Raw genomic sequence first — 11,537 nt, 5'->3', positions numbered from 1 at the left:
TTTGAGGAAGTGTGGATGAGATTGTTGGGTGCCGACATAGCCACACATGGGAGCAGGCGGGTAGCGTCTGCTTTGCTGCCACACATGGATTTCTTCAGGAAATGTTTCTTCCTTCTAAACTTAATTTCTGCAATTTTGAAACTGGCCAATCCATGTATGTTTCTGCCAAAATTGCCCCAAAAAACACAAGTCCTGCTATAGTTCCTATTCATCTTGAATTCTCCCACCAAGGTATCTATTCTGAACAATTGTCAAAGGTGCATAGGATACGACAGTACAACACTGAAGACAAAACGAAAGAGCTAATACATCTCTGAACATTGTGTTACACGTTTAGCACTTTTGCCACACAAGGGCATGGCTTTCTCACGCTTGCCTACTTCCATCATGAGTCATGGTAGACGAACCACACTTAAGGAACAAGTTGCGACTAACGAGAGGTCAGCAACAAGTTCACTGGTAAGGGTTGCTGAAGTTCTTGAGGAGGTTCGGGATGTCGTGCGCAAGCATGTCGTCCACGTCCTGCACCATCTTGGGCTTGATCTTGTCAAACTTGTCGATGTTGTATCCGGTCAGCACCTGCTTGAAGTGCTCCACATCGGGGAAGTCGCCCGCCGGAAGGTGGTACTCCCTCTGGACCTATTTCCAATACATCTCAGGTGTTAATGGAGCGAGCACATTGTGCAGAAAAGAGGCAATTTATGAATCAAGATGCAAGCGTAGCTGAAATTCATTTGGTTTCATCTTGGGACGCTGTTTTGTATGGAAGTACCTTTGCAAACTCATCTTGTAAGTTGTCAATGAGTCGTTGTTGAGCCTTGGCTTTCCCCATCATTGCAGGCATCACCTTCTTCAGTTGGCCAATTATGTAAACATGGATCTTTGCAGCTCTAGCACGCTTCACAAACTCATTGACCTACGCATGGAAATGGTGGGCCAGTCAGATTGAAATTCTGCAGTCCATTCTCCAAAAGAGTTGGGTGAAAAAATCCACTCTCCAAAAGACATCGAAGAAATATTTTCAAGAGGCGAAACAAAATATTGTTAGCCATTTTATCTCTCTTTGTTGTCTTTATTTTAAACCGATACACACATAATTAGACTGGCCTGTTGTTGTTGTTGTTGTTGATCGTCAGGTTGGCCATGCTCGATCTGACCAAGAGGAGCAGCAGTAGTAGGTATTGGTGCAGATTAGGGTGTGCGGTGAGGCGAGGAGAAGCCCGTGCACCATTGCCACTGGCCTCCTCTAGCTCCGTCGCTGGCTACTTGTTACTGCTAGTACAGAAAAGAATGAACCGCAGGTCGTCTCTGCCTCATGACCAAAGTGCATGCATTTTTCTATAAACCGCTTCCTTTCTTCTTCCAGACTCCTTCCTCTGAACCAAGTACTGCTGTTCTTGCCTTTACATGATATGATAAGAAATGTGATGGTGAGAGGACGGAGGAAAAAGGACACACATTGTTATAGAGAAACCATCTTGTGGCGAATAATTGTTTGATTATGTTTGCTAGTACGTAACAATATAGTAGTTCACACTTCAGGACGAGGTGGATTTGGACTTCAACGGCAGTACAAAGAGCACTTCGGTAGCACGTGGCGAGCTCAGACAAACTCGTCACCGACCACAACGACGCGAGGAGGCCGAGCTTCTCTGCCATGGTCGTGCTCGGTTTTTGGGTCAAGCTTCCCTGCTCTTTAACAAATAAATTCAAATATAATGAATCACATGCGTTCCTCTCCCTGTGTGCTTGTGTTCTGTGTGTGTTCGTGCAAAAAAACAGGTGGTTTTATTTTATTTTTGTGTATAAAAAGAAAGAATTTTAAATATAATAAATAAAAATGTTCAAGAATATGTAACATGATAGAAAGTTCGGTCTACGAAATTGACATGTACAAATAAAACTATCATATATTTCCTTTATGCGAAACTTTTTTTGGAAAAATTAACACAATCAACTCCTCGAAGTTTATATGTAGAAAAAACACTTTAAGAAAAAAAAACAATTGAAAAGTTTACCACGAACACCACAAATTTATGAAAAAAATTCAAATTTTAACCCACTTAAATAAAATAAAAACAAGAAGTTGAAATAGAAACAATAACGAAACTGAAAGTTAATTAAAAAAATATTTTTCCCGTTTGTGAAAAACTAAAAACGAAGAAGTTAAAATTGAAAAACTAAGAAAGTCCAAATTAAAAAAATAGAGAAGTTCACCACTTATTAAAAAAATGATTTCCCTCGTATCCAACAAAAACCTTGAAGTTCAAATTTAGAAAATGGGGTGGTTCGATGTCCGGTTTGAATTTTTTTTCCTTTTCAAATGACGAATTAAAAAATCATTTCTAGTATAGAAAAACTAAGAAGGTCAAACTTCAATAACAGAGATGTGCGAAGGTTTAAAAACACAAAAAATTAATGATTCTAAAAAACCAGGAAGTTCAAAAATAAAGTAGAAAGTTGCATGTTTTCAGCAGCTTTCCATCGGTATATCATTTTCACAATTTCAGTAAGTGGTTTGGGAGTTACGGGCAGAAAATAGCACGCCAAAAACAGGGTGAAGTTCAACTAGACATGCCGCAGAAGTTCAGGTTCTTCACGCAGTGCATTTCCTTTCACGATGAAGGCAGACATCATGATCTCGCCATTTTCAAAATTACATGAAAATGACTGGGAATTAGAGAAAACTTTATATACGAAAAAGTTTCGCATTTTCGATACCTATCCAATGGTATATTATCTGCCCCATTCCGACAAAGTTTGCAAAAATTACAGCAAAAAATGTTTTTATCATTTTCAAAGACTTAAAATTGTAAATGTCAGCGTTCTGGGAACGGGGGTCCCCAGAGCCTGCCTGCGGCCCATGGCGTGGCTGTGCTGGCAGGTCTGTATGGCCCATCATCATCAACAAGGCATTCAGGACCCTCGCATGGGGCCAAGCCTCGCGAGGCGGACGACGCAAGACTCCTCGGTAGCGCCCTCACCAGGCTGCCTCGCGAGGAGCGGAGATATCAAGGCGGGGCAAACCTCGCGAGGCTCTCGTGACGTCAGCCATGACGATCGACACCGGGTGGGCGCCAGCGCGCGCAGCGTCCTTGTTTCCTCTTTGGTGCTAAGGAGGCAAGTGCAGGCGCGGAGTACCGAGGCATCAGGCAAAGGTTTCCATATCAGTGCAACAAGACCAAGACCAGAAGGACGGCAGGACGGAGGTTACCATGGAGCCCAGGACAACGTCGTCACCAGAACCTTTGATAGGCGAAGACCACCTTTTGTCAGGATAGCTTTTACTAGCTGTCCCCTTTCAATTTGGCCGCCGTTGTTGGCTCCATTCCCGCTTAATATTTGGGGAGAGGACCATGGCCTATATTACTAGGACTAGCCACCAGCTAGAGAGAGAGGGAAGAAGGGGAGAGATTGAGGAAGAAGGAGATAGGATCTGATAAAAGGCCAACCCTTGGCACACCAAGCACAAGAGCACCTCAATCTCATGAGGCTGTTCTTCCCCTTGTACTGCTCATCATCAGCCCGAGAGGCAATCCACCACCACCGCACTGGAGTAGGGTATTTGTCGGCATTCTAGGAACGGGGGTCCCCAGACTTGCCTGCCTGCGGCATGGCTCAAGCGAGGGCCCAGCGCGGCCCATCTTCATCAGCTCAAGCTCAAAGACCCTTGCGAGGGGCCAAGCCTCGCGGGGCAGACGACAGGAAGCTTCCTCAAAGGCAGCCTCATCAGGCAGGCTCGCGAGGAGGCGGAGAGATCAAGGCAGGGGTACCTCGCGAGGAACCCGTGACACAAGCCATGACGATCGATACCAGGCGGGCGCCGGCCTGCGCAGTGTCCTTGTTTCCCCTTTGGTGCAAAGGGGGCAAGCACAGGCCAAGGCATCAGGCAAAGGTTACCATTCCGGTGCAACGAGACCAAGACCAGCCGGACAGCAGGATGGAGGTCACCGTGGAGCCCAAGACGGCGTCATCGCCAGTGCTTTTGGCAGCCGAAGACCACCTTTGGTTAGGATAACTTGTACTAGATGTTCCCCTTCGAAATGGCAAATTGTTGGCGCCCTTCCCGCTCATTATTTGGGGAGAGGCTCAGGGCCTCTATAAATAGAGCTAGCCACCACAGAGGAGAGACATCAAGAGATCAGCTAGACATCTAGACATCTAGACACCTAGATACCCCAAGAACATCGAGAGATCTGGTAGAACCCTAGCAGAGAGAGAGAGAGGCGATGAACTCACCCTAGCAGTTCATCACACCAACTCAAGAACACCTCTCGCGAGGCTGTTCTTCCCTTGTACTGTCCATCATCAGCCCCAGAGGCAATCCATCACACCACACACTGGAGTAGAGTATTACACCACAACGGTGGCCCGAACCAGTATAAACATCGTGTCTCTTGTGTTGTTCATCAGTTTTCATCTTAGTTCGCACGAGAGGATCAGACATAGATCGGTAGGGGAGGGATCTCTGCGTGCACCCCAGTGTTCGAACCTCAAGGGTCTGCCGGAACCCGAAACCCGACATTTGGCGCGCCTGGTAGGGGTGCGCCGGGCTGCTCTTGGCGCGATAGCTTCTGCACTATCGCCCCGTCGACGACCTCTACGAGGACTGGCTCGCCTGCATCACCGAGCTCGTCAGTGCCGCAGGGGGCTCCCCCTTGCGGTCCCTCCCGCTGCCTCGCCCTCCGTCCCGTGCAGGGGGCGAGGATCAGGAGGCGCCTCCGCCGCCTCCTCCCCAAGAAGGTGCCTTGGCTCCAAGGCGCGCAGCCCCAGGGCGAGACCCTCCATGTCCGGCGCCTGCGCAGCAAGAAGGGAGCTGCCAGGAGATCCCACGTCCCAGGAAAGGTGCCCGCATGCTCCCAGCGCCGACGTGCCAAGATCGCGCCCTAGCGCCTCCACGACAAAACCCCACGCTGCTCCCAGTGGTAGCGCGTGGTGACCCGCAAGAACGAGTCCAGCACCAGCAAGGGGCGCCGGTGGCCACGGCGAGCTGCCTCGCCTTCACCCCCGAGCTGCGCGGCGTCACATGGCCAGGCAAGTTCAAGCCTGACCTCCCTCCCCGCTACGATGGCACAGCGGACCCCGCGGAGTTCCTGCAGCTCTATGAGCTGGGCACCGTAGCCGCCAACGGAGACGAGAAGGTCATGGTGAATTGGTTCCCCATGGCGCTCAAGGACGGCACCCGCACCTGGCTCCTGAACCTGGCGCCCGGCACGATCTCCTCCTGGAGCAAGATGTGCACCCGCTTCATCGCCAACTTCTAGGGCACTCGCGACCGGCCCCCGGCCGTGAGCGACCTACGCCGCATCAAGCAACAGCTAGGAGAAACCCTGCAGAAGTACATCCATCGCTTCAACTACGCTCGCCTCAAGATCCCCAAGTTGACTGAAGAAGCCATCATCTCAGCCTTCTCCGACGGCGTGCGCGACGTCAAGATGAAGGAAGAGCTAGCAATCCATGAAGACCTGTGCACATCCCTGGAGCCATTCAACTTGGCGACCAAGTGCGCCAGGGCCGAGGAAAGGCGTCTCTCCCTTCTCGAGCTCCCGACAGCCGATCCGAAAGAAAAGAAGCTCAAGGCCAAGGACGTGAAGCGCAAGGGGGCTGCCGTGCTAGCAGCGGAACCGGACACCAAGTGAGGCAGGGATCAGCCTGAGTCATCTAAGGGTGGACGGTACTGCGTGTACCACGACCTCCACACCCACAACACCAATGAATGTCAAGAGCTCAGAGCTGTGCGAGATGGGCGAATCGGCCGATGCCCAGAGCGCCACGACAGGGGCTATGGCCGAGGAGGAGGAAGAGGCGGTGGACGATGGGAAGACCGTGGCCTTCGCCAGGGATGGCGTGACCACCTTCGCGAGGACCACTGGCAGGACCAGCCTCGCGAGGGAGGCTGGAGGGACCAGCCTCGTGAGGACCGTCCCCACAGCAACGCAGGCCTCCCTACTTTGTCGCCTCCACCGAGGAGGAACGAAGACCAACACCAAGACGATGGGGCTGGGGGCTTCCAAGAGCCGCGTGCAATTGCTTGCATCCTGGGAGGCGCCCAGGCCCCAGCCTCACAACGCATCTTCAAGCAGTTTGCTCGCGAGGTGAATGCAGTCCTTCCCAAGCTTGAGGCCACACGCCCTCTCAGGTGGTCTTCGTGCGCGATCACATTCAGTTCCGCAGACCAGCTCAAGTGTGCGGCAACGGCTGGAGTCCTCCCGATGCTTTGCTCCCCAGTCATCAGCAACATGCAGGTCACCAGGACCCTCATCGATGGCGGGGCGGCACTCAACGTCCTGTCCGTCGAGACGTTCGACAATCTCCAAGTGCCATACGACCAGCTTCAGCCGACCACGCCTTTCTCAGGAGTCACCGATGGTTCCACTGTTCCAATTGGGCAAGTTTGCCTTCCGGTCACCTTCGGGCAACGCAACAACTACCGCACCGAGCTCATCGACTTCGACGTCACTCACATCCGCCTGCCGTACAATGCCATCCTCGGGTACCCAACCCTAGCCAAGTTTATGGCAGTGACTCACCATGGTTACAATGTCCTCAAGATGCCAGGAAGCAGTGGAGTCATCATCGTACCCTGTGAAGAAAGGGACGCAGTGTGCTCGTTCGAGCGTGCGTTCCAAGCCGCAGCAATCGAAGACCTAGATCGCAGGAGCGGGAGGCCTCCCGAGGCGACCCTCAAGAAGAAGAAGACCTCACCTGGCCAGAGCCACAAGGAAGCAGGCACCTCCGGAGGTATTGCATCAGGATTCGCGCCCGATCAGGGAGCGCCGCCCTCTTGTGCATAGGAAGGCACAACCGGCGCCCTCCTCAGGCAGGGCTCGGGGGCTCTCTCTTGGAGAGCCACCGACCTTGCCAAGGTCGCGGGGGAGGCACTCGGGCACCACTTGGAGGGGTGCTTTCAGGCACGCTTCCCTTAGAAAGGTACAAGTCAAAGGAGACAAAACCCTCAGGAGTTCATCGCAAGGAACACCCAAGAACTAAAAGAGTCCAGAGTCATGCGCAGCAGCCGCCGCTTGCCTGCCGTGGCCCCACATCTAGGAGAGGATGGAGGACTGCGCATCTACGTCGACGTACCAGGGCTCAACCGAGCTGCGTCCCAGGAGCGCCTATGGCCTTCGGCCGTAGGGCGCTGCGTGGGACCACCCCACAACTACGTTTGCATGCCCTTCGGCCTGCCGAGCACGGTCGCCGCACATCAACGCCTGTTGAGGAGCATTCTGGAGGCTCAGGAGGTCAGGCATCGCGTGGTCCTGGCAGAGGTGGCGATGGTCCCCGAAGACCTGCACGTACCACCAGAGCCTCCCGAGGCCCCTGGGCCTGGGAGCTCATGAGGGCCGACATCTTCACCGCGCATCGCTCACTTCCTCAGCATCACTTCATCTTCAACAGCACCAGGTGACATCTTTCAGAGTTCTACTTTTAGCTGGGAGCGCCAACAGGGCCGCACCATTCCCAAGCCGCGTGGGTCCGTCCCCGCGGCATGTATCCATTTTGTTTATGCTCTTTATTTATCTTGTTGGGGGCGCCCCTCGGGCTGCATCATCCCCACGCCGCTCGGGCCCGACCCAGCGGCGGTTGCTTTTACCTGTGCTTGCTTGAAATTGGATTTCGTCCTATGTGCTTAACATACCTAACCTAATCACGTGCTCGATCAACGCCTATTTGAGGAGCCGCTCGCTCTGGCACGGCGCGTGCACACGGGTCCGTCCCTGCAGCGTTGATAAACTTGAGTGGTCGAGCTCTGGCCACGGCAGCCCCGCACGGCGCCACCTCACCAGGCCCTCAGTGCCCTGACCTCTCCCTCGGAGTGACCATAGGTTGGCCGGCGACCGTAACGACAGGCCTTGTTTCTCCTCATGATTGATGTGCAGGACCTACTCCAGGAGTAACATTGGGGGCATCGTGAGCTCTATCTCCCTCTCTTCGGCACGGACCGCTTGCACGTTAAAAGGGGGGTACCTGAGCATCGTGACTCATGGACTCCTACTGGATCTCCAGCCCTCACCCCTGGCCTTGACCCACGGCATCGCGACCTGTCATACCATCGGTGGCTGAGCTTGCTCGAGGGCTGGGACTTGAGGACGTAGAGCGTTAAGGAGAGTGTGGGGGAGTGGGAAGAAGCTCGCGAGGGCCTAACCCAGCAGTGCCTCGACCACCGCTTCTCGGGCCAGGCGCCTCTCCGAGGAACTACGTCAGACACACAAGATAGCGCCGTCGCAAAAGCTAGACCAATGCAGCGCTAAATCCCCGCCCAGTGCAACTCTGTCATGGTGATGCTACCTTCCTTTCTCGCCCAGCCGGGATTGCTTGAGCGCTAAAGGGGACCTCCCGAGCATCGTGACTTGGGGGCTCTTACCGGACCTCGGGCCGCTCACCTCCTGGCCTTGACCACGGCATCGCACCTGGCATACCAACGACGACTGAAGCTTGCCTGGGGACTGGGACCTGTCAGCGTAGAGCGCCAAGTCCTCGTGAGGATAGAAAGGGGGAGCTTAGCCGGAACAGAACGGACACCTCACGCCAATTCATATTAAGGATATAGTAATTACAAAATCATGGCAGACGCCTTACATACCCCCGTGGGGTGTTCCTTTAATTCCTTCCAGGGAACAAAAGGTGCTAACCCTAAGGAACGCTACTTGCTAGCACCTCCCCAGGCGACGCCATCATGAACAGTGGGCTACCCAGCGCCGGCGCCAGCCCCATCTAGATCAGTGGCATCGGCGGCCCGAGGCAGCTGCCTCACTCCGAGCGTGGCGCGAGCTCGGAGGCTCGTAGCTGTCGTCGCTCGTCTCTGGGGTCGTGAGGAGTTCGGGGGAGCCGCTGAAGCCCGCAGTCCCTCCGCTGCTGCCTGAGGAGCTGCAGGAGGACCAACGGGCGGGGCTGGTCCTCGCCAGTTCGTCACCACTGCCGCTTCCCTTAGGGCAGCATTCCAGCCGGCATCCTTCTGCATCAAAGACCTTGAAGAACATCAAGGAGGCGCCGTCGTATTCAAGATGGATCACCAAGGCGCCGTCCGCGCGACAGACCCGGGCAATCTCACCCCAGCCCCGGGTCATGAAGACCTTGACCGGAGCGACGACCGCGGCCTCCACTCTGGTTGCAGGGGTGCCACAGTCGGCGTGCTGCAGCCAGAGCTCCAGGGCCCCGCTCGGCGACATCTCGAAGGCGAAGGAGGGAGGAAGGCGGATCCATGAAGTTGGAGGCATGGCGGCGTGAAGCACAAGCTCGCGAGAGGAGCACTCCACGTGGACTCCAGGGGGGACGACGCGCACCACTGTGACTCGCCGGCGTCGACGGCAACGCTGTCGGTGTCGCTCGGTGTCCTCCCCCCTGGGGACTACGACGCGGGCGTGCAAGGGCAGCAGAAACCCAGGCGGCGGCCACTCGTACCACGGCCTCGACACCACCTGCCAGGCGCCTTCGTCCCGGTGGCAAGGGATTGGCCGCTTCTTCGGCGGGAGGGGGTCAGGACCCTCTCTGGGGGCCTTTCCCTTCTCCTCAGCTGAAAACCGGCGGATCGGTGCCATTGGCGCAAGAGGAAGCAAGGATAAGGAAGAAGAAGAGGAGGAGTGATGGAAAGGGGTGAACCGGCGAAACTCACGCGGCCCCGTACTTATAGCCGGGGAAGGCCAACCGCCGAGCACCATGACCTCAGGTAATCATGACCCATATCTTTGCATGCAGGGACTTGTCAAGTCATGCAGTTGCTGAGGCGTCGTGGGAAGTGCGGACGCCCACGTCCAATCAACCGCCACGCGGCGCCCAAGGCCGCAGGCTGTTAGGGCCCGCGGCGCTTCGCGCTTGCCCCTTCGCTTCTCTGCTAAGCCAAGCCCACGCACGCCTTGGGCCCGGGGCTACTGTCGGTGTTCTGGGAACGGGGGTCCCCAGACTTGCCTGCCTGCGGCGTGGCTCAAGCGGGGGCCCAGCGTGACCCATCTTCATCAGCTCAAGCTCAAAGACCCTCGCGAGGGGCCAATCCTCGCGGGGCGGACGACAGGAAGCTTCCTCAGAGGTAGCCTCATCAGGCAGGCTCACGAGGAGGTGGAGAGATCAAGGCAGGGGAACCTCGCGAGGAACCCGTGACGCAAGCCATGACGATCGAGACCAGGCGGGCGCCGGCCTGCGCAGTGTCCTTGTTTCCCCTTTGGTGCAAAGGGGGCAAGCACAGGCCAAGGCATCAGGCAAAGGTTACCATTCCGGTGCAACGAGACCAAGACCAGCCGGACGGCAGGACGGAGGTCACCGTGGAGCCCAAGACGGCGTCATCGCCAGTGCTTTTGGCAGCCGAAGACCACCTTTGGTCAGGATAACTTGTACTAGATGTTCCCCTTCGAAATGGCCAATTGTTGGCGCCCTTCCCGCTCATTATTTGGGGAGAGGCCCAGGGCCTCTATAAATAGAGCTAGCCACCATAGAGGAGAGACATCGAGAGATCAGCTAGACATCTAGACATCTAGACAGCTAGATACCCCAAGAACATCGAGAGATCTGGTAGAACCCTAGCAGAGAGAGAGAGAGAAAGAGAGGCGATGAACTCACCCTAGCAGTTCATCGCACCAACTCAAGAACACCTCTCGCGAGGTTGTTCTTCCCTTGTACTGTCCATCATCAACCCCAGAGGCAATCCACCACACCACACACTGGAGTAGGGTATTACACCACAATGGTGGCCCGAACCAGTATAAACATCGTGTCTCTTGTGTTGTTCATCATTTTTCATCTTAGTTTGCACGAGAGGATCAGACGTAGATCGGTAGGGGAGAGATCTCCACGCGCACCCCAGTGTTCGAACCTCAAGGGTCTGCCGGAACCCGAAACCCGATAGTATTACACCACATCGGTGGCCCGAACCAGTATAAACCTTGTGTCTTTGTGTTGCGAGTGCGTCAAGTTCGTCCGCGAGACCTTAGCGAGCTAGGGCGTAGATCGGAAGGAGGGAAAGAACTTCGCGTGCACCCCATAGTTCGAACCTCAAGGGTTTGCCGGAACCCGTGACCCGACATTTGGCGCGCCAGGTAGGGGTGCGCCGTAGCTTCCCTTCCGTCGGTCGGTGCTTTGTCGCTCCGTCGTCTCCATGGCAGACGCTCGCCGCGCTCGAGCTGAACGCCGGGCTGCCCTCACTGCCCGCATTGCTCAGATAGCTCCCGTCGGCGAGCCACCTCGTCGTTCCCCGTTGCCTGCCGCCAACGCCGCAACCGGCCCGGCGGGGAACGAGCAGCAAGCTTCCTCGCTGCACCCATCGGTGCGGCAGGACAGCCGCACCGCCACCCCATCGCTGATACCGACCGGTTCCTCGTGCCACGCACGTCGCACTCCCATGGATGTGCAGGCCGCGCTCCTCATGGTGAACGAGCTCTTGCGGTACCGCTCGCTCGACGACCTCTACGAGGACCGGCTCGACCACGTCGACGAGCTCGTATGCGCCGCAGGGGGCTCCCTGGCACCATCCCCCTCTCTGCCTCGCCCTCCTCCAGCCACAGGCGACATGGCTCATGGAGCACCTCCACCACCTCTTCCCCAAGACG

The 11,537-nt window shown here is 55.4% G+C and overlaps 1 protein-coding gene across 1 annotated transcript; it reads right to left on the bottom strand.

The window, feature by feature from the left end:
• Positions 1–251: 251 nt before the first annotated feature.
• On the bottom strand, positions 252–7,250 carry LOC119283444 (EH domain-containing protein 1-like). The gene is made up of 3 exons (XM_037562996.1): positions 7,191–7,250; positions 773–916; positions 252–639 (listed from the first exon to the last, which is right to left on the bottom strand). The coding sequence occupies exons 1-3, from the start codon at positions 7,248–7,250 to the stop codon at positions 454–456; spliced, it is 390 nt and encodes a 129-aa protein (XP_037418893.1). The 3' UTR covers positions 252–453.
• Positions 7,251–11,537: the final 4,287 nt, after the last annotated feature.

Source organism: Triticum dicoccoides, chromosome 4A, assembly GCF_002162155.2.
Source record: "Triticum dicoccoides isolate Atlit2015 ecotype Zavitan chromosome 4A, WEW_v2.0, whole genome shotgun sequence".
Classification (NCBI taxonomy): Eukaryota; Viridiplantae; Streptophyta; class Magnoliopsida; order Poales; family Poaceae; genus Triticum; species Triticum dicoccoides.
Note: the sequence above shows the minus strand (reverse complement) of the source record. Positions and strands in the feature narration are given on the sequence as shown.

What these genes read in the sequence shown, in the direction of transcription:
- LOC119283444 (XM_037562996.1), bottom strand. Translation starts at nt 7,250, where the DNA reads ATGCCTGACCTCCTGAGCCTCCAGAATGCTCCTCAACAGGCGTTGATG. An exon ending in CGTTGATGTGCGGCGACCGT is followed by an intron (nt 917 to 7,190) that starts GCTCGGCAGGCC and finishes TTCCATGCGTAG; the next exon opens with GTCAATGAGTTTGTGAAGCG. An exon ending in TACAAGATGAGTTTGCAAAG is followed by an intron (nt 640 to 772) that starts GTACTTCCATAC and finishes TATTGGAAATAG; the next exon opens with GTCCAGAGGGAGTACCACCT.